The 26,802-nt window shown below is 42.0% G+C and overlaps 1 protein-coding gene across 3 annotated transcripts; it reads left to right on the forward strand.

The window, feature by feature from the left end:
- On the forward strand, window positions 1-25,955 carry LOC109874072 (trafficking protein particle complex subunit 13). 3 transcript variants are annotated; one of them, XM_031809267.1, is made up of 13 exons: window positions 1-133; window positions 10,762-10,830; window positions 16,683-16,782; window positions 18,704-18,788; window positions 18,902-19,029; window positions 19,225-19,297; window positions 19,738-19,782; window positions 20,174-20,191; window positions 21,842-21,975; window positions 22,242-22,440; window positions 24,509-24,609; window positions 24,887-25,034; window positions 25,657-25,955. In XM_031809267.1, the coding sequence occupies exons 1-13, from the start codon at window positions 88-90 to the stop codon at window positions 25,762-25,764; spliced, it is 1,254 nt and encodes a 417-aa protein (XP_031665127.1). In that variant the 5' UTR covers window positions 1-87; the 3' UTR covers window positions 25,765-25,955. The 3 variants fall into 3 exon arrangements, with proteins under 3 accessions (XP_031665127.1, XP_031665128.1, XP_031665129.1); XM_031809269.1 differs by lacking the exon at window positions 1-133 and adding an exon at window positions 7,689-7,836; XM_031809268.1 differs by lacking the exon at window positions 20,174-20,191.
- The last annotated feature ends 847 nt before the right edge of the window (window positions 25,956-26,802 follow it).

A 26,802-nucleotide genomic window follows, 5' to 3' on the forward strand; every position in this document is an offset into this window, starting at 1 on the left:
AGAAGATCAATTGTAGAAATAGGCGGGGTTTAGCGATTTGTGGCTGTTGTAACGACCAGGTGAAAGTTCAACCGAACTCCAGACATAATGGAAGTAAATCAGGCAAAACAAGAGCATCTACTTGCATTGAAAGGTATTTTACTGAGTTAAATATATGATAACATTGTTTAAAACAATGTACTTAAGCAATATACTCATTTGGGTCGCGTTTGATTTGTCCGCTATGTTGATATCTGAAAAGAAGAGGTTGTTTACATCTGAGAATGACAATTAACTTACTTGCTAATGTGTGGCTAACATAGATGCCAAGTAAACGTCAAATAAGAATATGATGAACAAACTAACTAAATGCGTAGCTAGTATCGAGTAACCCCTAATCAACGGCAAGCTGTTTTAGGTGTCGTTTTTCTTCTTCCCGAGAGCCAACCTTATTAGCGTACCGACTGTTAACATTAGCTATCTACTATCAAACGTTAACGTTACCAATATTCTGTCACATAATTTGCCATATCATGCACAAATTGCAAACTATGTCTAGAGCCTTAGATATGCAGTTTTAGAAACTAGTCTTGGTCTTGTAAGCCTTACATCATAATGTTGATAGCGCACAGGACAGAAGGTTGTGGGTTCGCGAACCACCGTGGGCAAGAGTTTGGGTGGAAAGATCTTGTTTATAGTAAAAGCATTGCCTTGATCTATTATCGTATTTTCGTATTGTGCAAAATGGTATGCAGCATCATCTAGATAAACTACATTACCAAAAGTATGTGGAAACCTGCTCGTTGAACATCTCATTCCAAAATCATGGGCATTATTATGAAGTTATGGAGCTGCTGCTATAACAGCCCCGACTTTTCTGTGAAGGCTTTACACTAGATGTGGTTGGGCACTGCTGTTGGGTGATTAGGCCTGGCTTGCAGTTGGCGTTCCAATTAATTCCAAATGTGTTCAATGGGGTTGAGGTCAGGGCTGTGTGAAGGCCAGTCAAGTTCTTCCACATGGATCTCAACAAACCATTTCTGTATGGACCTCGCTTTGTGCACGGGGGCATTGTCATGCTGAAACAGGAAGGGGCCTTCCCAAAACTGTTGCCACAAAGTTGGTAGCGCAGAATCATCTGAATGTAATTGTATGCTGTAGTGTTAAAATGTCCCTTCACTGTAACTAAGGGGCCTAGCCTAAACCATGAAAAACAGCCCCAGATATGATTCCTCCTCCACCAAACTTTACAGTTGGCACTATACATTTGAGCAGGTAGCGTTCTCCTGGCATCCGCCAAACTCAGATTCGTCCGTTGGACTGCCACATGGTGAAGCGTGATTCATCACTCCAGAGAATGCGTTTCCACTGCTCCAGAGTCCAATGGAGGCCAGCATTACACTACTCCAGCTGACACTTGACATTGCGCGTGGTGATCTTAGGCATGTGTGTGTCTGCTCAGCCATGGAAACCCATTTCATGAAGCTTCCGATGAACAGTAATTGTTGTGACGTTGCTTCCAGAGGCAGTTTGGAACTCTGGTGTAAGTATTGCAACCAAGGACAGATGATTTTTACGTGCTTCAGCAGTTGGCGGTCCCGCTCTGTGAGCTTGCGTGGCCTACCACATCACGGTTGAACCGTTGTTGCTCCTAGACATTTTCACTTCCCAAAAACAACACTTACAGTTGACCTTGGCAGCTCTAGCAGGGCAGAAATTTGATGAACTGACTTGTTGGAAAGTCACTGAGCTCTTCAGTATGGCCATTCTACTGCCAATGTTTGTCTCTGGAGATTGCATGGCTGTGTGCTTGATTTCATACACCTGTCATCAACAGGTGTGGCTGAAATAGCTGGATCCACTAATTTGAAGGGGTGTACACATACTTTTGTGTATATATATTGTATGTATGCAACAAAAGTTCAACATTCACCTTCTACCATTTCTGTAAAGCCATCTACGCATACAATTTGATGCATACGTTGGATAAATCCAACGTATGCACCACACAGAACGCACTGCAACTGCCTCTGCAAACTAATGCTGCTAGGCAAATGCAGCATTCCATTGGAAATAAATATACTTCTGGTGTATCAAAATGCATTGACGCTGACAGTGTGATTGAGGCATCAGCTTCTGAATGTAAAAGAAACGAAACAATGATGTTCCTATATGCAGTATGGGAGTAACGTCTTTCCCGGGTATATCACAGCTTGTTTCTAGCATAAAGCATCTCGGTCCACTTTATGTCATCGGAATCCATTTTATTTTCTTAAATTAACAAGGGGTAGGCTTGTGCTTTTTGACATTTTCTTTAATTAAAGTTAGGCCTATAGCATACCCTCTCATACCCCCTCAATTCGAGTTTTGGATTTTACTTAAAAGCCCTTCACTTACATGGAGGTAGGCTATTTAAAGGGTGCATGGTGTGTGGAGGAATTGACTTGACAAATGTATGGATGTAGCAGCCTATAGCCTCATTTCTTCTTTCAAACAGGTAGTCCTAGCTCTTATGTATTAAATAGGAAGAAATAGGCACCAACACAACCCTCTTGTTGCTAGTAAATTACAATGAAGACAATTTCAATTAATTATGCCTACTCGAATTTGAATACTTTCAGCTGCCTACTTTCAGCCCCACGAGCTGTCCATTTCCGATTGATAGCGCTGCAGGCTGCTGCATCAAGTTTCAGAAACACAATGTAAGTTACTCGAATCTGGCTTATTGAGAGGTCAATAACTCTGATAAATACATAATGGGAAAGAAACATAATGTTTTAGAAAATCAATTATAATCTAGGTGGTTTGAGTCCTGAATGCTGATTTGGCTGACAGCCGTAGTATATCAGACCATATACCATGGGTATGACAGAACAAATTACGATGGTAATCAGTTTATAATAGCGATAAGGCACCTCAGGGGTTAGTGGTATATGCACTTGGGAAGTATTAGACCCCTTGACTTTTTCCACATTTTGTTATGTTACAGACTTATTCTTAAATGAATTAAATAAAACACACACTACCCCATAATGACAAAGCGAAAACAGGTTTTTATAAATGTTATTACCTTATTTACATAAGTATTCAGACTCTTTGCTATGAGACTGGAAATTGAGCCCAGGTGCATCCTGTTTCCATTGATCATCCTTGAGATGTTTTAACAACTTCATTGGAGTCCACCTGTGGTAAATCTATTGATTGGACATTATTTTTAAAGGGACACACCTGTCTATATAAGGTCCCACAGTTGACAGTGCATGTCAGAGCAAAAACCAAGTCATGATGTCGAAGGAATTGTCCGTAGAGCTACGAGACAGGAGTGTGTCAAGGCACAGATCTGGGGAAGGGTACCAAAAAAATTCTGCAGCATTGAAGGTCCCCAAGAACACAGTGGCCTCCATCATTCTTAAATGGAAGAAGTTTAGAACCACTAAGACTCTTCCTAGAGCTGGCCGCCCAGCAAAACTGAGCAATCGGGGGAGAAGGGCCTTGGTCAGGGAGGTGACCAAGAACCGGATGGTCACTCTGACAGAGCTCAAGAGTTCCTCTGTGGAGATGGGAGAGCCTTCCTGAAGGACCGGCATCTCTGCAGCACTCCATCAATCAGGCCTTTATGGTGGTCAGACGGAAGCCACTCCTCAGTAAAAGGCACATAACAGCCTGCTTGGAGTTTGCCAAAAGGCAGCTAAAGACTCAGACCACAAGAAACAAGATTCTCTGGTCTGATGAAACCAAGATTGAACTCTTTGGCTTGGATGCCAAGCGTGATGTCTGGAGGAAGCTTGGCACCATCCCTACGGTGAAGCATGGTGGTGGCAACATCATGCTGTGGGGATGTTTTTCAGCAGCAGTGACCTGAAAAATAATTAGGATCGAGGGAAAGATGAACTGAGCAAAGTACAGAGAGATCCTTGATGAAAACCTGCTCCAGGGCGCTCAGGACCTGAATGGCGCAAAGGTTCACCTTCCAGCAGGATAATGACCCTAAGCACACAGCCAAGACAACGCAGGAGTGGCTTTGGAAAAAATCTCTGAATGTCCTTGAGTGGCCCAGGCAGAGCCGGGACTTGAACCTGATCGAACATCTCTGGACAGACCTGAAAATAGCTGTGCAGCAACACTCCCCATTCAACCTGACAGAGCTTGAGAGGATCTGCAGAGACGAATGGGAGAAACTCCCCAAATACAGGTGTGCCAAGCTTATAGCTTCATACCCAAGAAGACTCCAAGCATTCATATCAGCCCAAGGTGCTTCAACAAAGTAGAGTAAATGGTCTGAATACTTATGTAAATGTGATATTTCAGTTTTTTGTTTTTAATACATTTGCAAAAAAATTAGCTTTGTCATTATGTGTAGATTGATGATTAAAAAATGCAAATTTAATCAATTTTAGAATAAGGCTGTAATGTAACTTGTGGAAAAAGTCAAGGGGTCTAAATACTTTCTGAATGCACTGGACATCACTCGAGGTGGTGAGAACTTCAATCCATTTGGAGTAACTATCACAACACATGACTCACATCCAAATAAACAACACCATTGCCTGTTAAATCGAAATAACAAATTAAATTAGAATTACAACCTTTGATAACTGAATTTTTACTTGATTGTATCCCATAAGGTAATTCAAGGAATAGTAAAATAGACTCGAGACAGGTGTCCCTCATTCAGGGGCAGCGCTCTCTGCTCTTTTCATGGTCCGAATCCCACATATGACTATTGCTAAATTATAAACTTTTTCCTAATCGTTAGTGTTTACATATCACATTTAAATCTCACCCAATGCTTCAAGTGAGGGTGATCAGGCCACACCAGAATGTCCGAACAAAGGTCAGAGGTCATTCAGTCCCAGTGAGAGTTTCTTTCCCTTCTCTACCTCAGATATTATTTAAAGACATTTCAAACATTTCGTGTACCAGGTTTACTTTGGGTTTTTCAGCACATTTATTATCAAGAGAAGTGATGTATGCAACCAAAATTCAGAAAATAGCTACTTCAGACAATTTTGTTCCCTTTTAAGGTGCATCCTTTCTAACCTGTGAAAAACCCCACTAAAACCGAATAAAAACACCCCATAAATCAAATTCAGTATTAACATCACTAACAAATATTCCGAACAGATGGGTTGTGTGTGTGTGTGTGTGTGTGTGTGTGTGTGTGTGTGTGTGTGTGTGTGGTAACACAGGGCAAAAACAAACATGGCCAGGCCTTACTTGATTGGGAGCTGGGTACCTTTTATACTTAAAAGAACTGCAGAATATTACGAACTACTCTCCCAAGGGAACAGCCTCTGGATACATTTCAAAGGGAGCGACAACCCATCTTCTCCTAAAAGGGAAAATGTACATTCCTTTGGTTTTCTCTTTGCCAGGTCTTAATCAGTAACAGAACAGAACTACAGACAAAACAAAACATGATAACTTCTGTCCACAGAGAGGCCACTGTCCTCCCTCCACTCTTTAATCATTTGTGTTTTAATCTACCTCTACCGCACATGGACATTTCCGGAAAGTTTCCGACCCTTTGCAACCCTTTGCAACCCTAACCCCAACGTTTACTGTAAGTACTATTACCAACCTCCGTTGGATATTCACTAGTTTTTTCACACTCATTAATGAATACTATTTGCACTAAATCGAGACAGATCTACTCATTAACAACATTTTTAAAGGTAATTTTAGGTTTTGTAACCCCAATGCTGGCGCTTGACACAATTGCTTTTTTAAACTTTACAATTACAATTGTTTCTTTAACACTACAAACAATTACTCACTATTAACTCCACTCTAATTCCTCGTGAGGACCCCTCCTCCCTTTAGTCAATTCTAGAATTCAGAATAAGATGGAATAAAGTGTCTCACGTGATTTAAAATAAACACGATTTTCTGAGCTTGCAAGGAATGTTTGGACGTGCCAATTTGAACTTATCTTTTTAGAATCCATTCCCATGGCATTTTGCATAGATTATCTAACCCCAAAATTGGTTCCACACCCGTCGCCTGTTCGGGACTAAAATCTACGACCGACCCTAAATCTACGACCGATCGTAACTAATCAAATCAAATCAAATTTTATTTGTTACATACACATGGTTAGCAGATGTCAATGCAAGTGTAGCGAAATGCTTGTGCTTCTAGTTCCGACAATGCAGTAATAACCAACAAGTAATCTAGCTAACAATTCCAAAACTACTACCTTATAGGCACAAGTGTAAGGGGATAAAGAATATGTACATAAAGATATATGAATGAGTGATGGTACAGAGTGGCATAGGCAACATACAGTAGATGGTATTGAGTACAGTATATACATATGAGATGAGTATGTAAACAGTGGCATAGTTAGTGGCTAGTGATACGTATTACATAAAGATGCAGTAGATGATATAGAGTACAGTATATACGTATACATATGAGATGAATAATGTAGGGTATGTAAACATTATATTAGGTAGCATTGTTTAAAGTGGCTAGTGATATATTTTACATCAATTCCCATTATTAAAGTGGTTGGAGTTGAGTCAGTGTGTTGGGAGCAGCCACTCAATGTTAGTGGTGGCTGTTTAACAGTCTGATGGCCTTGAGATAGAAGCTGTTTTTCAGTCTCTCGGTCCCAGCTTTGATGCACCTGTACTGACCTCGCCTTCTGGATGATAGCGGGGTGAACAGGCAGTGGCTCGGGTGGTTGCTGTCCTTGATGATCTTTATGGCCTTCCTGTGACATCGGGTGGTGTAGGTGTCCTGGAGGGCAGGTAGTTTGCCCCCGGTGATGCATTGTGCAGACCTCACTACCCTCTGGAGAGCCTTACGGTTGTGGGCGGAGCAGTTGCCGTACCAGGCGGCGATACAGCCCGACAGGATGCTCTCGATTGCATCTGTAGAAGTTTGTGAGTGCTTTTGGTGACAAGCCGAATTTCTTCAGCCTGCTGAGGTTGAAGAGGCGCTGCTGCGCCTTCTTCACGATGCTGTCTGTGTGGGTGGACCAATTCAGTTTGTCTGTGATGTGTACGCCGAGGAACTTAAAACTTACTACCCTCTCCACTACTGTTCCATCGATGTGGATAGGGGGGTGTTCCCTCTGCTGTTTCCTAAAGTCCACAATCTACTACTGAATAATCTCAGGCTTTCTAGGTCGCTATCCATCTCCCCAAGATGTCAGAATGAGTAGTAACAGGTGTAGGAACTTTGCCTACCTTGTTTAAATGTGCCGGCTCCTGTTCCACTGATTCGGACTCTCCAGTTCGACACTAAATCGTGGTGAATCCTGCCGACAACGCCAACCGTTATGTTCTGAACAAACTGAGTAAACCTCAAACGGACAACTAGAAATAGCTCAAACCAAGTTTATTCACCCACTGGGTCATACAGCTACAAAGCCAAGACATGATTACACAACTCCTTACACATCTAGACAACCAATACATCCCTGTTGCTAGGCAGGAATTGAATTGGTTCCTCTCATTGGTGTAGTCACAGCCCTGTCTGTTACTAAAACCGTGGAAGTGTGTGTGTGAGAGAGTACTGCAGTAGGAGAGTCGTTGTAGTGGGCCTCTCTTGCCCCCCCTCCCAGAGGTTTCTTCTCACTTCATCTGTTGATTTGACCTCGACACATTCCTCACTCCTCCCTAGTTCTGCAGCCGGCCTGCCTTATCAGACTCTAACAATTTGCCTTTCACCTCCCTCATCAGAAACATGGAACAGAAGATGTTTCTAGTAACTTAGTAACTTTCCATACACCTAGTTCCCATATACCCTTCATTGACCCAACATATCCATATCCTTATACATGTAAAGTAAAAAAAATGAGTTATAGTATGGCAACGTGAATCAGTACATTTCGATTAGAACCTAACGGTAAGTGTGTTTTGCATTTGTGAAATTATTTTTGATGTAATTTAAAAGTAGAAGGATTTATGTTTCTAGAACTGTACCACAATTGAGAATCGATGCATGTTTAGAGTATTTGGCTGTTTTGACTTCCAGAGCAAATTTGCCCATTTAAACAGAGCATGTGAGGTCCTAAGGAGTAACGTTAGGCTCCTTTAGTCCATTGTTGGGATAACTGTAACCGAGCTATGTATCATTTATTTAGCTAATATTGGATGATATCTTCCGAGCTATACCTATTTGGCTACTAAACGCCGCAAAAAAGAAACTGTCAACTGCGTTTATTTTCAGCAACCTTAACATGTGTAAATATTTGTATGAACATAAGATTCAACAACTGAGACGTAAACTGAGCAAGTTCCACAGACATGTGACTAATATAAATGGAATAATGTGTCCCGAAGAAAGGGGAGGTCAAAAGTAACAGTCGGTATCTGGTGTGGCCACCAGCTGCATTAATGTTGAATCTAGGGGGCACTATTTTCATTTTTGGAAAAATAACGTTCCCAAAGTAAACGGGCTATTTTGTCAGGACAAGATGCTAGAATATGCATATAATTGACAGTTTAGGATAGAAAACCCTAAAGTTTCCAAAACTGTACAAATATTGTCTGTGAGTATAACAGTACTGATATTGCAGGCGAAAGCCTGAGAAAAATCCAATCAGGAAATGACTCATGTTTTGAAAGCTCTGCGTTCCGATGCGTCTCTATTGAGCAGTGAATGGGCTATCAACTAGATTCCTTTTTCTACGTATTCCCCAAGGTGTCTACAGCATTTTGACGTAGTTTCACGCCTTTATGTTGAAGAATGAGCGTAAGCGACTACATTGCGTAAGTGTCCGGTTGAGGGCTCTCAGAGTAATTCTTGCGTAATAGACAGAGGTAGCTATTTTTCCTCCCGGTCTTTCTGAAAATACAGCTGTCCCGGTAGATATATTGTCGAATAGATATTTGAAAAACACATTGAGGATTGATTATAAACAACGTTTGCCATGTTTCTGTCGATTATTATGGAGCTCATTTGGAATATTTTTCGGAGTTGTCGTGACCGCAATTTCCGGTTGAATTCTCAACCAAACGTGAAGAACTAACGGAGTTATTTCGGCTACAAAAATAATATTTTTTGGGGAAAAGGAACATTTGCTATCTAACTGGGAGTCTCGTGAGTGAAAACATCCGAAGCTCATCAAAGGTAATCGATTTAATTTGATTGCTTTTCTGATTTTCGTGACCAGGTTGCCTGCTGCTAGCTAGGCATAATGCTATGCTAGCCTATCGATAAACTTACACAAATGCTTGTCTTGCTTTGGCTGTAAAGCATAATTTCAAAATCTGAGATGACAGGGTGATTAACACAAGGATAAGCTGTGTTTCACTATATTTCATGAATATGAATATTTTCTAGAAAATGTTTGTCCTTTTTTTGTCCGTTGCGTTATGCTAATTACTGTAGTTGATGACAACGCTCCCGGATCCGGGATGGGTAGTTACAAGAAGTTTGTACTGCAGTGCATCTCCTCCTCATGGACTGCATCAGATTTGCCAGTTCTTGATGTGAGATGTTACCCCACTCTTCCACCAAGGCACCTGCAAGTTCCTGGATATTTCTGGGGGGAATGGCCCTAGCCCTCACCCTCCAATCCAACAGGTCCCAGATGTGCTCAATGGGATTGAGATTCGGGCTCTTCGCTGGCCATGGCAGAACACTGACATTCCTGTCTTGCAGGAAATAACGCACAGAACGAGCAGTATGGCTGGTGGCATTGTCAGGATGAGCCTGCAGGAGGGTACCGCAGGATGAGCCTGCAGGATGTTTTCCCTGTAACGCACAGTGTTGAGATTGCCTGCAATGACAACAAGCTCAGTGCGATGATGCTGTGACACACCGCCCCAGACCATGATGGACCCCCCCACCTCAAAATCGTAACGTGTAACGATCATTCCTTCGATGATGAAGGCAACTCTGACCATCACCCCTGGTGAGACAAAACCGCGACTCGTCAGTGAAGACCACTTTTTTGCCAGTCCTGTCTGGTCCAGCGACGGTGGGTTTGTGCCCATAGGTGACGTTGTTGCCGGGATGTCTGGTGGGGACCTGCCTTACAACAGGCCTACAAGCCCTCAGTCCAGCCTCTCTCAGCCTGCTGCGGACAGTCTGAGCACTGATGGAGGGATTGTGCGTTACTGGTGTAACTCGGGCAGTTGTTGTGGCCATCCTGTGCCTGTCCTGCAGGTGTGATGTTCGGATGTACCGATCCTGTTCAGGTGTTGTTACACGTGGTCTGCCAATGCGAGGACGATCAGCTGTCTGTCCTGTCTCCCTGTAGCGCTGTCTTAGGCGTCTCACAGTACGGACATTGCAATTTATTGCCCTGGCCACATCTGCAGTACTCATGCCTCCTTGCAGCATGCCTAAGGCACGTTCACTCAGATGAGCAGGGACCCTGGGCATCTTTCTTTTGGTGTTTTTCAGAGTGAGTAGAAAGGCCTCTTTTTAGTGTCCTAAGTTTTCATAACTGTGACCTTAATTGCCTACCGTCTGTAAGCTGTTAGTGTCTTAACGATTAATTAATTAATTAATTATTTATGGTTAATTGAACAAGCATGGGAAACGGTGTTTAAACCCTTTACCATGAACATGAACAAACTCCGTTTTAGACGAGATGGACTTGATGACCAAAATTATCCTATTTACACTTTGTAGTACATTTTGACACTAGAATAACGGTTTCTGACTCATATCGATGCCAAAGGCACTCGTTGCTCTTTGAAGTGTCAAATAGCATGTTATTTCATGTTAACATGGAATTTTGATCTAGAATGGCAAGCAAGTAAACTAGCCTTACCCTAACTGAACTATTTTCCCTCTTTTATCCTTTGCCTTTCACAGTGATGCGGTTAACAAAACCCACACTCTTCACTAACATGCCAGTGACATGTGAAGATCGAGACCTCCCAGGTAAGCATCTTGGTTCATTTTACTGCCAACATGTAGTGGAGTTGTATAATCTTTGTTAGGCCTATCCAATGTTCTTTGCAGCTGTAATTCAAATTAAATGACAGGCATATCAATATAGAACAGAGAAAAGCTAAAAAGTCTTGAGTCAATATGCATTCAACCCCTTTGTTATGGCAAGCCTAAACAAATTCAGGAGTGAAGATTTGCTTAACAAGTCACATAAAAAGATGCGTGGACTTTGAATGACTACCCCATCTCTGTACCCCACACATACAATTATCTGTAAGGTCCCTGAGTCGAGTAGTGAATTTCAAGCATAGATTCAATCACAAAGACCAGGAAGGTTGTCCAATGCATCGCAAAAAAGTACACCTTTTGGTAGATAGGTGAAGGGGAAAAAAAGGATACCCATTTGAGCATGGTGGAGTTATTCATTAAGCTTTCGATGGTGTATCAATACACCTAGTCACTACAAAGATACCGGCATCCTTCCGGAGAGAAAGACAATCGCTTAGGGATTTCACCATGAGGCCAATTAAAACAGTTACCGAGTTTAATGGCTGTGATAGGTGTGGCCAATTTAGTGGTGCGGCCAACACACCTGAACTCACTCAACAATATAGAGGACAGAAAACGTTTTGTTGATGCTGAGAATTGAATGTATGTTTTTAAATAACCTTCTTTGAACGTTACTAATGTTTTCTTGTGGTTTTTATGGAAAGTTTATTTTATTTTATGTTCTGTGAACAGGAAACCTGTAGAAAATGTTATGCTGAAGTACGTAAATGTCCACTATTGGGGAACATTCCCAATGTCAAACCAGTTGCAGAACGTTCCGAGAACATTACCCAAATTTAAATGAGATGCAACCATGTTTGAACTTTTAGGAAACATTCTGTTAAAGAAAATGTTTGTCAAGTTCCTTAAATGTGCTGAGAATATTCCAAAGCCAAACAGCTATCCTGCACCATTCCCAGAAATTTGTGGGAAGGATCTATGCTAAATAACCATAGCACAACCATACTCTCACCAAGCTCTTAAGAAACATGGTTCTCAAAACATTACGTGCTAGCTGGGTACTAACCTAAATGACAGAGTGAAAAGAAGGAAGCCTGTACATAATAAAAATATTCCAAAGCATCCTGTTAGCACTAAAGTAATACTGCAAAAAACATTTCAAAGAAATGAACTGTTTGTCCTGAATACAAAGAGCAATGTTCGGGGCAAATCCAAAACATCACTGAGTATCACTCTTCATATTTTCAAGCATGGTGTTGGCTGCGTCATGTTATGGGTATACTTGTCATCAGCAAGGACTAGTGAGTTTTTTTTGGGGGGATAAAATAAATTGAATAGAGCTAAGCACAGGTAAAAATCCTAGAGGAAAAATTTGTTAAGTCTGCTTTCCACCAGACACTGGGAGACAAATTCACCTTTCAGCAGAACAGTAACTTAAAACACAAGGCCAAATATACACTGGAGTTGCTTACCAAGACGACATGGAATGTTCCTGAGTGGCCTAGTTACAGTTTTGACTGAAAGGTAGACTCCGCTAAATGAGGTTGCCACGAGTAGCACCGCAGATATTGCGATGAGCGAGATGCAAGGCTTGGCTGTCACACAGTCACACACAGTATCTGCGCATGTGCACACTTCGCTTCACTCTGTTACAGCGTGGTAGGCATGGGACCAAAATGGCTGAGAAGTTTAGCCACGTGCTTCAACGCTCTTAGTTGTTGCCTTTGTGCACCTACGTAATATCTTTGAGTCTATCTTTAGATTGTCTTGAAAATCTATGGCAATACTTGAAAATGGCTGTCTAGCAATGATCAACAACCAATTTGACAGAGCTTGAAAAGTTTTAAAAAGAATAATGGGCAAATGTTGTACAATCCAGGTGTGCAAAGCTCTTAGACTGAACCCAAAAGGACTCACAGCTGTAATCGCTGCCAAGGTGATTCTAACATGTATTGACTCTGGGTTGAATACTTATCTAATCAACATATATTAGTGTTTTACTGTGTTAGAAGTTTTCTCCCACTCTGACAGAGTATTTTGTGTAGATCGTTGACATGACAGTTCAATCCATTTGAATCCCACTTTGCAACACAACAAAATGTGGAAAAGGTCCAGGATTTTATTACTTTCAGAAGGCACTGTGCGTATAGATATTTATTATATATTATAATGTCAAGCTCACGGTGAGCCTATGGTAAAAACATTGATGTAGTGCTATTTAAATCCACAGCCCCTACCAACACATTCACATGTCATGTTTCTCTTTGAAATCAGTATTTCTCAGACAGAAAAACAGATGCCGTATTCTACATTTCACGACCCATGGGTACATCATTTATGACAAAACTGCACGCAATCCTATATTCATAGGATTGATATGCAACTTTTCAGTGATATGCCCCCGTGATATGCAACTTTTCAGGGATGTTAGGAACCAATATACACAAGCAGTTAGGAAAGTTAAGGCTAGCTTTTTCAAACAGAAATTTGCATCCTGTAGTACAAACTCAAAGTTCTGAGACACTGTAAAGTCTATGGAGAATAAGAGCACCTCCTCCCAGCTGCCCACTGCACTGAGGCTAGGAAACACTGTCACCACCGATAAATCCACGATAATTGAGAGTTTCAATAAGCATTTTTCTACGGCTGGCCATGCTTTCTACCTGGCTATCCCTATCCCGGTCAACTGCCCGGCACCCCCCCACAGCAACTGGCCCAAGCTTCCCCACTTCTCCTTCACCCAAATCCAGACAGCTGATGTTCTAAAAGAGCTGCAAAATCCGGACCCCTACAAATCAGCCAGGCTAGACAATCTGGACCCTCTTCCTAAAATGATCTGCCGAAATTGTTGCAACCCCTATTACTAGCCTGTTCAACCTCTTTCTTATCGTTTGAGATCCCTAAAGATTAGAAAGCTGCCGCGGTCATCCCCCTCATCAAAGGGGGAGACACTCTAGATCCAAACTGCGGCAGACCTATATCTATCCTACCCTTCCTTTCTAAGGTCTTCAAAAGCCAAGTTAACAAACAGATCAATGACCATTTCGAATCCCACCGTACCATCTCCGCTATGCAATCTGGCTTCCGAGCTGGTCATGGGTGCACCTCAGCCACGCTCCTAAACAATATCATAACCGCCATCGATAAGAGACAATACTGTGCAGCCGTATTCATTGATCCTGGCCAAGGCTTTCGACTTTGTCAATCACCACATTCTTATCGGCAGACTCAACAGACATGGTTTCTCAAATGACTGCCTCGCCTGGTTCACCAACTACTTCTCTGATAGAGTTCAGAGTGTGAAATCGGAGGGCCTGTTGTCTGGACCTCTGGCAGTCTCTATGGGGGTGCCACAGGGTTCAATTCTCAGGCCGACTCTCTTCTCTGTATACATCAATGATGTCTCTCTTGCTACTGATGATTCTCTGATCCACCTCTATGCAGACGACAACATTCTGTATACTTCTGGCCCTTCTTTGGACACAGTGTTAACTAACCTCCAGATGAGCTTCAACGCCATACAACTCTCCTTCCGTGGCCTCCAACTGCTCTTAAATGCAAGTAAAACTAAATGCATGCTCTTCAACCGATCGCTGCCCGCACCTGCCTGCCCGTCTAGCATCACTACTCTGGACAGTTCTGACTTAGAATATGTGGACAACTACAAATACCTCGGTGTCTGGTTAGACTGTAAACTCTCCTTCCAGACTGAGATTAAGCATCTCCAATCCAAAATGAAATCTAGAATCGCCTTCCTATTTCGCAACAAAGCATCCTTCACTCATGCTGCCAAACATACCCTTCGTAAAAACTGACTATCCTACTGATCTTTGACTTCGGCGATGTCATTTACAAAACAGCCCCCACCACTCTACTCAACAAATTGGATGCAGTCTATCACAGTGACATCCATTTTGTCACCAAAGCCCCATATACTACCCATCATTGCGACCTGTACACTCTCGTTTGCTGGCCCTCACTTCATACTCGTCGCCACACCCACTGGACCCAGGTCATCTACAAGTCTTTGCTAGGTAAAGCCCCGCCTTCTCTCAGTTCACTGCTCACCATAGCAGCGCCCACCCGCAGCACGAGATCCAGCAGGTATATTTCACTTGTAACCCCCAAAGCCAATTCCGACTTTGGCCGCCTTTCCGTCCAGTTCTCTGCTGCCAATGACTGGAACGAACTACAAAAATCGCTGAAGCTGGAGACTCTTATCTCTCTCACTAACTTTAAGCACCAGCTGTCAGAGCAGCTCACAGGCTATGTACAGGTGCAATGATCTATCTGTAAATAGCCCATCCAACTACCTCATCCCTATACTGTATTTGTTTATTTTGCTCCTTTGCACCCCAGTATCTTTACTTGTACGTTCATCCTCTGCACATCTATCACTCCAGTGTTTAATTGCTATATCGTAATTATCTTGCCACTATGGCCTATTTATTGCCTTACCTCCCTTATCTTACCTCATTTGCACACAATGTATATATACTTTTTTCTGTATGTTTGTTTACTCCATGTGTAACTCTGTGTTGTTGTTTTATGTGTCGAACTGCTTTGCTTTATCTTGGCCAGGTCGCAGTTGTAAATGAGAACTTGTTCTCAACTAGCCTACCTGGTGAAGTAAATAAAATAAAAATATGTGTGTTAACCCTTAACACTTGTGGGAATATGGATATGACTGTTTCTGTTTCTTACAGAAGAAATATGAAACTCATGCATAACCATGGTACCAATTGAAAGGGAACCATTTGGAGATGATGCGAAATTGATTAGACTGACGCTGACGACACAACCGCTCACAAGACTGAATCCAAACACTGATTTTATGTGCATTTTACATTTACTGCACTTTTCACTGCATTTGTTGTTAATGAAATTAGAAAATTCTCTGGATCCATTTAGTTGCATGATAAGAATATTCCCGGAAAATGTGTTGTAGGTGCAACATAAGACAAAAAAATTACAAGTGTTTGAGTGAAAGGACTAACTGGTGTCTCCAAGTGGCCACAGCTCTCCAAAGTGTGCACATTTCTTAAATAATTTCAATGCACTTTTATGACTCAACTATAAGGGGCTTTTTTGAGCTCTCCCAGCTGTGCTGTTGAGGAACTACGGCAAGCACACGTGTAGTTGTATTGAACACAACCCTGCATCCCAGCCATCACACAATTACCGTTCCAAAAACGGTCCATTATAAATCACAATCTACGTCAGGTGGCCGTCATTTGAAAGCTTGTTCTATTGTCAACATGACTAGCTAAGTTTTTTTTTATAGAAAATTGTATTATAGTGTTAGGTTTTCACAAGGCAATTCAGGTAAACTGATTATATAATTATATATTATTGGATGTAATGTATTTTGTATTGTTTTAGTGAGTATTGGTATAGTGTGCTGTATAAAGGCACTTACCTGCCCAGGGACTACGGGTGCACATTAGCTTTTGGCTAACCCCAGCACATTTACATGGATGTTGTGATGTAGATAAATATGCATTGTCCCGCGATGATAATTTAGTGTTTTTCATTTGAGGCCTGCCTACTGCAATGTGAGCACTGGGCTGGTAACCCAACTCCACGGAACCCATAAATCACAGTGACACTTCTGGGTAGGGACGCTATTTATACCAAGGTGGAGAAATTAAATGAAGGCATAGCCGTAAATCAAGATGAACGACTAGAACACTATATTTCAGAGACAGAAAATAAATTGTGATTGTTTTTATGCCACCCAGCTCTCGTATCTTCCACACTGCTCCTCTGAAGGCAGCCTTTTACTCAGAGATTTAGAATATTGAGACCTGAGTGTGTGCGCGTGCATTCTACAGGAGATTTGTTCTGTCGGCTCATGAAGGAGGATCCATCCACTGTTAAAGGAGCAGAGGCTTTAATGCTGGGAGAGATGCTCACACTACCTCAGAACTTTGGGTAATAAACACTACAACAGCCCTTTGAACCCTTTTACGTATATAGAACAGGATGAAATGAGAAGCACACACAGTTTACACTGAATGTACAAAACCGTTAGAACTTCCTTCCTAATATTGCCCTGAGAACAGCAATTTGTCGGGGGAATGGACTCTACAAGGTGTCGAAAGCGTTCCACACGGATTCTGGCCCATGTTGACTCCAGTGCTTCTCACAGTTGTGCCAAGTTGGCTGGATGTCCTTTGGGTGGTGGACCATTCTTGAAACACATGGGGAAACTGTTGAGTGTGAAAAACCCAACAGCGTTGCAATTTGTAACTCCTTGACCTTTTTCGCTGACATCACCCTTCTGCTTCTGTGGTGAAAGGTAGCAGAGCTAGAGCGGTATTTGTCAGACCATGCGACATCCCAGAAATCGGTCTTCTCACAAAAACGTCTGTAGCATCCAAACGGTTTGGCCTAGAAACCAATCGATTGAATGCTGAGACTCTCATGAACACAATGGTGTTTTCCATTTTTGGTAGTGGAAGTATACAGTGCATTTGGAAAGTATTTAGACCCCTATACTTTACACACTTGTACATTACAGCCTTATTTCTAAAATGTATCAATCTACACACAATACCCCATAATGACAAAGCAAAAACATGTTGTTTTTTGTTGCTAATTTGTAAAAACTTTAACTGAAATATCACATTTACATAAGTATTCAGACCCTTTACTCAGTACTTTGTTGAAGCACCAACAATTACAGCCTTGAGTTTTCTCTCCAGAGATGTTCGATCAGGTTCAAATCCTGGCTCTGGCTGGGCCACTCGAGGACATTCAGAGACTTGTCCCAAAGCCACTCCTGTGTTGTCTTGGCTGTGTGCTTAGGGTCGTTGTCCTGTTGGAAGGTGAACCTTCGCCCCAGTCTGAGGTTCTGAGTGCTCTGGAGCAGGTTTTCATCGAGGATCTCTCTCTACTTTGCTCTGTTCATCTTTCCCTCGAACCGGACTAGTCTCCCAGTCCCTGCCTCTGAAAAACATCCCCATAACATGATGTTGACACCACCATGCTTCCTCCAGACATGACGCTTGGCATTCAGGTCAAATAGTTGAATCTTGGTTTCATCAGACCAGAGAATCTTGTTTCTCATGGTCTGAGAGTCCTTTAGGTGCCTTTTGGCAAACTCCAAGCGGGCTGTCATGGGCCTTTTTACTGAGGAGTGGCTTCTATCTGGCCACTCTACCAGACACACCTGATTGGTGGAGTGCTGCAGAGATGGTTGTCCTTTTGGAAGGTTCTCCCATCTCCACAGAGGAACTCTGGAGCTTTGTCAGAGTGACAATTGGGTTCTTGGTCAACTCCCTGACCAAGGCCCTTCTCCCCCAATTGCTCAGTTTGGCTGGGCGGCCAGCTCTAGGAAGAGTCATGGTGGTTCCAAACTTCTTCCATTTAAGAATGATGGATGCCACTGTGTTCTTGGGGACCTTCAATGCTGTAATCAAGTTGTGGAAACATCTAAAGGATGATCAATGGAAACAGGATTTACCTGAGCTCAATTTTGAGTTTCATAGCAAAGGGTCTGAAAATGTATGTAAATAAGGTATTTCTGTTTTTTATTTTTAATACATTTGCACACACACACAAAAAAAACAGTTTTCACTTGGTCATTATGGGGTATTGTGTGTAGATTGATGAGGAAACAAATGTATTTAATCCATTTTAGAATAAGGCGGTAACTTAATAAAATATGAAAAAGGTCAAGGGGTCAAAAAGTCAATACTTTCCAAATGCACTGTATATGGAGATGTATATACCATACATTAATAATTTTCACTGAAAAGAAAAGTGTTTCTGGTCTTCAGTGGGCATTGTTTTTGTGTGTAGTCCCTTGTCTTTGTGTGTGACACTTGCGTACTAACTTTCCTCTGCACAGAAATATTTTCCTTGGCGAGACCTTCTCAAGTTACATTAGTGTACACAATGACAGCAGCCAGGTGGTCAAGGACATACTAGTCAAGGTACAATACAGATTTACATCAATCCAATGGAAGCATCTTTCATCTCTGATGAATCCACTTGTCCTATTCACACTCCTTTAAGTGAAATCCCTCTCTTTTGTCATGTCTTACAGGCAGATCTGCAGACCAGCTCTCAGAGGTTAAACCTATCAGCGTCCAACAACGCAGTCACAGAGCTGAAGCCTGAGTCCTGCGTTGATGATGTCATCCACCATGAAGTCAAAGAGATTGGGACTCACATGTACGTTTTCTATTCTGACATGACACCCTATTCCCCATATAGTACCCAACTTTTGATCAGTGCTCTATATAATTCTGGGGAAAGGGTGTCCCTTCGAGACACAGCTATGGGGCAGATGTACATCAACACATCTGCAAAGATGCATAGGAGATGATTTGAGTGCTAAAATGCAAAGAATTTGTGTCTCTACTCCAGTTTGGTTTGTGCAGTCAGTTATACCACACAGGCCGGAGAGAAGCTGTACTTCAGGAAGTTCTTCAAATTTCAGGTGAGTTTCAAAGCATCCTTTATTTGAACTCTCCCATTCCCCCTCACGGAGTTATATTGGAAGAGCAGACCTCAACCTTGAACAATGTCACTGGTCCACGTCTGCTAAGTAACTAAAATGTCAATGTAAAAAGGCAATAGCACACTAGCTTTGGCTTTTGACTACCGAACAATCTCACTACCTACTATCCTCAGTCTCAGACGGGATCTACTCTGAGTCACACAATGAAACTAAGTCTAACTTCTCCAGTAATACTTTTTTGTATAAGATATACCGACTGTTTTAAATCACATTTTTTGGCTCATGGATTTAAGTATTTTTTTGTTACCAGAGATAAATATATTTTTTGTTGTTGTGAAGGAAGATTTTTTTATGGCTGTTGAATGGAGAAATCATTTGAGACATTTGCATCATTTAGCTTGCAATGTATTCTCAATCAGGTTCTGAAGCCGCTCGACGTCAAAACCAAGTTCTACAATGCAGAGGTATGTTTGTTTCTCTCAGCTGCACTTACCTCACTGTTTTATTACCTGTACCAAAACAATGACAAATAGTCATCTTACCAGCATATTCAACTTTCCACCTTCCACCTTTGTCAACATACTTTAGCTATCTTCGCTCATACATAGTCACATCTTTTCTCCATAAATTTTCACTATCAATTCAGCAATTGGTTTTTAATTTGACATAAAAATGGTTTGATGTATGTCATGTTTCATTCCATGGTCAGGCATTTTCCATTGGTGTATATAGTAAAATGTGCAGATTTTCTCTCATAGTACTGTTTCATTCGCTAGAGCATCAGATGTATTGTCACTTTCATTTGACATGTAACCTTCATTTGTTTGTCTCTTGTGTTTTTGTTTTCTCCATTAGAGTGACCTCAGTTCTGTGGTAATAGTTGTTTCTGTTTTCACTGCTCTTAACCCTCGCTTTCTTAATCATTTTTGTTGCAGCAATGTCTGTCTCTTTCTGTAGGAAATGAGCAAGAGCAACGGCTAAATAATTAAAAGGCATGCATGGAAGTTAAAACGTTATCGTGGGGAATAAGTCTGTAGAAAACTCAATGGTACAGTAGCCTGGCTGATGCGAGGGAGAGCTGTGACACACTGGACAAGAGCCCGTTGATGGTACAATATTTGCACAGAAATTGGCTTGAGCTTTGATTGGTTCTCTCTCTCAAAAATAAATAAAATCTGGGGGGTTTAGACCTTCTTAGTTGTTTGGATTTTAAAATCCAACAGTTGTATTGGAAAGGGGCAGCGATTGGGAGCTGTGTGGGGTGTTTGGGCGAGAAAGACGTGGAGGAGAACCAATCAGTAAGAAAGCACAGGCCCCTTCAATATCAACGCATCATGCCGAAAACATCAAAATAAACTTTCCAGACTGTGAAGTCAGGAAGATTTCATGTTTGGTTTCAGCCGGACTAGAGAGATTACTTTTCGCAAGGAAATCCGAGGTATCATGCTGTTAATAAAACTCCATGAAATGCATTTTCCACTATTTTGCCGTTGCTCTGATTTTTCCTCTTCGATGATTTTTCCCTCTTGCTAACTCATCTCTCACAGGACTTTCTCAGCCCTAGACAAAATTGGTGTAGGGCTGTGAAATGGCACCCTATTCCCTATCTAGTTCACTAGTTTGGGCTCTGGTCAAAAGTAGTGCACTATAGTGAATAGGGTGCTATTTCAGACAAACGCCTAGGTCTGTATGATTGTAGTGGGGTTTCCATTTCAACACTTCTTTTGAATGATTGGATTCAGAATGTAGATTTGAATTATATCTCTTATGTAAAGGGCTGTACATTTGAATGATGTTTATGGAGTTGGTGATTTTATAAATATGATTTTACAAATGTATATGTTTATTTCACTCTTTTAACTGAAAGAAACTCTTTCAAGAGTCCAAATAGATCTGATCAAGTGAAACATTGTTCACATAAAGCTATGGCCAAAAATAGCTGCACTACATGGGGTATAAGGTGCTATTTGAGATGTGTCAGATCTGAGGGTTTGGGTTGGGTGGATGACTGGTCAGGCTCGGCATGGGAAGGAGAGGTGCTCTGCTCTGTAACAACAACCCCAGTCTGGCAGAATGTTACTGACTGTGGTCCCTACTTAATCACTAGCCTTTGGATTAAAGGCATGAACTAATCTCGGAGCACTCCTCTGTTCAGTTCAGTACTAATCCACTCCTCAAAGGTAAACTGAGCAGACTTTTGTACTCCATTTGGGCCCCACTGGTTGATTTTTCATAGGGCTGACAAAGAAACAAAAACCCTGTCTTACTGGGGTTCTAATGTGTAACATTTCAGGCGCATTCATACAGTACATGCCTAAATTATACAGGTACTTTGTGGTGTTTTCCAGATTCTACCTGTATAAATGACATGTGAGCAGAAATTAAATCTACAATATCCCCTTGAGTGGCCAATATAAGTACATTGAAAGGGGATTGAAGTCGAAGTGCTGCCCAGTTAGATCCTTTGAGGTGTTCCTCTAGTTAGTATTGCCGTCTAACGTTAGCGCCGACCCCTGACCCCAGACAGACGAGGTGTTCCTGGAGGCCCAGATCCAGAACATCACCACGTCGTCCATGTTCATGGAGAAAGTGTCCCTGGAGCCCTCCATGATGTACAACGTCGCCGAGCTCAACACCGTGGAGACTGAGGACGAAGGGTAAGGGAGACACACACACATTTTAGCTTTGTTTTGATTGTGCAGTAAAATAAAGGGGAACCGAGTTTCTAGTGTCAGTACTTTGTTATTTTACTGCTTTTTGTTGTTAAAACATTTAGAAAGGGATAGCTGTATGACTTCTGATTTGGAATCTATGCTGCTTACAAAATACAACCTTCAATTGGCCAGGGTTTGTCAGTGTAGCTGGAGACGCCCCCACTATATGTCAAAGGTTTTCAGACTTCTCCACCCTGACTGTGTTCCAGAACGTCTACATTTGGGAAGATGTCTTACTTGCAGCCCATGGACACGCGCCAGTATCTCTACTGTCTGAAGCCCAAGCCAGAGTTTGCAGAGAAGGCGGGCATCATCAAGGGCGTGACGGTGATCGGCAAACTGGACATTGTGTGGAAGACCAACTTAGGAGAAAGAGGAAGGCTGCAGACAAGCCAGCTACAGAGAATGGTACCCGTACATTATCAGTTAGAGTATATGATTTCTAGTCACAGTATACAGTATGGTTGTTGCATAACAGGACATTCTCAGTCTCAATGCTGTCTTTGTGGTTATTTGTTGAGTGGTGGTGATGTTTAGTATTGGTGATGATGTTGAGTGGTGGTGTTGATGCTGTCATTGTTTTTGTCAGTCATACCTCGGCTGTTGCCGAATGTGACTCATTGGAGAATTACAATGAAAATAGCAAAGCTCAAGATGATTGTATTCGCAGCATTGACAAAAGCTCAGCCTTCAACACCATAGTACCCTCCAAGCTCATCATTAAGCTTGGGGCCCTAGGCCTGAACCCCGCCCTGTGCAACTGGACTTTCTGATATTTCAGTTGTTGAAGGTAGGAAACAACACCTCCACTTTGCTGATCCTCAACACAGGGGCCCCACAAGGGTGTGTGCTCAGGCCCCTCCTGTACTCCCTGTTTACCCATACGTGGCAACGCAGGCCTCCAACTCAATCATCAGGTTTGCAGACGACACATTAGTAGGCCTGATTACCAAAAATGACAGGACCGCTACAGGGAGGAGGGTAGGGCCCTGGCGGAGTGGTGCCAGGAAAATAACCTCTCCCTCAACATCAACAAAATGAAGGAGCTGATCGTGGACTTCAGGAAACAGCAGAGGGAGCACGCCCCTATCCACATCAACGAGACCACAGTGAAGAAGGTGAAAAGGTTCAAGTTCCTCGGCGTACACATCACTGACAATCTGAAATGGTCCACCCACACAGACCATGTGGTGAAGAAGGGGCAACAGCGCCTCTTCAACCACAGGAGGCTGAAGCAATTTGGCTTGGCTTCTAAGACCCTCACAAACTTTTATAGATGCACAATTGAGAGCATCCTGTCGGGGAGTATTACCGCCTGGTATGGCAACTGCAACCACAGGGTTTTCCAGAGGGTGGTACGGTCTGCCCAACGCATCACCGGGGGCACATTGCTTGCCCGACAGCACCCAATGTCACAGGAAGGCCAAAAAGATCATCAAGGAGATCAACCACCCGAGCAACAGCCTGTTCATCCCTCTACCATCCAGAAGGTGAGGTCAATACAGGTGCATCAACGCTGGGACTGAGAGACAACTTCTATCTCAAGGCATTCAGACTGTTAAATAGCCATCACTAGCTGGCTACCACCTGGTTACTCAACCCTGCACCTTAGAGGCTGCTGCCCTATATACGCATTTAGCCTTTATTTAACTAGGCAAGTCAGTTAAGAACAAATTCTTATTTACAACGACGGCCTACCGGGGAACGGTGGGTTAACTGCCTTGTTCAGGGGCAGAACGACAGATTTTTACCTTGTCAGCCCGGGGATTCCATCCAGGAACCTTTTGGTTACTGGCCCAATGCTCTAACCACTAGGGTACCTGCCACCCCTAAACATGGAATCACTGGCCACTTTAATCATGTTTACATACTGTTTTACTCATTTCATATGTATATACTGTATTCTATCCTACTATATTTTAGTCAATGCTACTGACATTGCTGATCCTAATATTTATATATTTCTTAATTTCATTATTTTAATTTAGATTTGTGTGTGTTGTAAATTGTTATATACTATTGCGCTGTTGGAGCTAGGAACTCAAGCATGTCGCTACACCCGCAATAACATCTGCTAAATATGTGTATGTGACCAATAACATCTGCTAAATATGTGTATGTGACCAATAACATCTGCTAAATATGTGTATGTATAAAATGTGAATATATTCTCAATTGGGAAATGCAGTCATTCTACACGGTTTCCAAATTGGCCTACAATTGCATCACAAATTGCGTATCAACCAAAAGACCACCCCAAAACACAAAAAGCAGACAATTTAACAAAGTACAAAACACAGTGCAATCTAAAGTGGCCTCAACCATGGTCCCAGATGATGCCCTTCCTGTTAGCCTAACATGAAGAAAATCGGTCCAAAATTGTAGGCGGTAAATCCGGGAAAATGTATGTACCAACGTTTCGGTCTCAGTCAACCTTCATCAAGGTATTTATTTTTTCCCCTCTTGTTGCCACCAGGCTCCAGGTTACGGAGACGTCAGGCTATCGCTGGAGATGATCCCAGACACCGTCAACCTAGAGGAACCCTTCGACATCACCTGTAAAATCACCAACTGCAGGTCGTACAGACTCCTCAAATATTATTGTACACCAGGGGTGGGGTTATATAGCGTTTCAATTCACTTGACCTAATTCAATTAAAAATGAATTGAAATGGAATTGACCTCAACTCTGCTATACACATGTACTGATCTCTATATGCTTTAGTCTACTCCCCTGTCTGTCATTGTCATGCCATTTCATTCATGTACAAGAAGGAATGGCAACCGATAGTCAGATGGCTTGGTTAAAGAACATATCGATGTGTAACCAGGCTGGTTGTGTGTGTTGTTGCAGTGAGAGGACCATGGACCTGGTGCTGGAGATGTGTAACACCTGCTCCATCCACTGGTGTGGTGTATCAGGGAGACAGCTAGGCAAAGTCAGCCCCAGTGCCTCACTCGCTTTGCCCCTCAAACTCCTCTCCTCTGTCCAGGGACTGCAGGTATTTCTAAAGTCATTCACGTTATAATACTTGTATGTAATACAATATTTCAACTGCCTCAAACTGGCTGTTATTTAGTGTGTGTGGTCATTGTGAGATGATTGAAAGATATTACAAGGCCATACCATTTTAATTACATGTTTAACGAATGCCCCCCCGCATCTGAAAAATGAAAAAGTTGCAATATGACAGCTAAAAGAATGTCCTCAAGTCTCCAGTAAAGAGAGACACAACTTCAAGTCTCCAGTAAAGAGAGAGACACAACTTCAAGTCTCCAGTAAAGAGAGAGACACAACTTCAAGTCTCCAGTAAAGAGAGAGACACAACTTCAAGTCTCCAGTAAAGAGAGAGACACAACTTCAAGTCTCCAGTAAAGAGAGAGACACAACTTCAAGTCTCCAGTAAAGAGAGAGACACAACTTCAAGACTCCAGTAAAGAGAGAGACACAACTTCAAGTCTCCAGTAAAGAGAGAGACACAACTTCCTCACGGATTATGGCTGAACTTTGCCTCTTATCTTCCCCAAGAGGCTAAAATCTGTTACGTCTCACTTTGACTGTTAATAGTTCAAAATATATTACTGATAATAATCCTAACTAATCACCATTTTCTTATATTTCAGAGTATATCCGGCCTGAGACTAACTGACACATTTCTGAAGAGGACGTATGAATACGATGACGTTGCACAGGTGTGTGTGGTCTGTCCATACATGAGCCGGGAGAGCTAAGACCTTTCCAGACCCTTCTAGAACCCAGCACTATAAATCTAAAATCTCCATGCACCAACTTCCAAACTCTGCACCTATCACCTTACAGTACACACCCCAAGGTTATCATGTTTTAACAGATGTTATGTTTTTAATGTTTTCTTTGCAAAAAAAAATCTGGATTTTAAATGTGAATAAAAGCAGTAATTTAATCCATGGTTGGTTGTACTTTCACTATAAAAACATGTATGGTGCACTATATACAGTACTTTCACTATAAAAACATGTATGGTGCACTATATACAGTACTTTCACTATAAAAACATGTATGGTGCACTATATACAGTACTTTCACTATAAAAACATGTATGGTGCACTATATACAGTACTTTCACTATAAAAACATGTATGGTGCACTATATACAGTACTTTCACTATAAAAACATGTATGGTGCACTATATACAGTACTTTCACTATAAAAACATGTATGGTGCACTATATACAGTACTTTCACTATAAAAACATGTATGGTGCACTATATACAGTACTTTCACTATAAAAACATGTATGGTGCACTATATACAGTACTTTCACTATAAAAACATGTATGGTGCACTATATACAGTGCTTTCGGAAAGTATTCAGAACCCCTTAATGACAAAGTGACAAATACCACATAATGACCAAGCAAAAAAAGATATTTGGAATTTTTGTTAACTTATTCAAAACAAATATTACATTTACATAAGTATTCAGACCTTTTACTCAGCACTTTTAAAGCACTTTTGGCAGCTATTACAGCCTTGAGTCTTCTTGGGTATGATGCTACAAGCTTGGCACACCTATGTATGGGGAGTTTCTCCCATTCTTCTCTGCAGATCCTCTCAAGCTCTGTCAGGTTGGATGGGGATCATTGCTGCACAGTTATTTTCTGTTCTCTCCAGAGATGTTCAATCGGGTTCAAGTCCAGGCTCTGGCTGGGCCACTCAGGAACATTCAGAGACTTGTCCCGAAGCCACTCCTGCGTTGATTTAGCTGTGTGCTTCAGGTCGAACCTT

This window comes from Oncorhynchus kisutch, linkage group LG29 (assembly GCF_002021735.2).
Source record: "Oncorhynchus kisutch isolate 150728-3 linkage group LG29, Okis_V2, whole genome shotgun sequence".
Classification (NCBI taxonomy): Eukaryota; Metazoa; Chordata; class Actinopteri; order Salmoniformes; family Salmonidae; genus Oncorhynchus; species Oncorhynchus kisutch.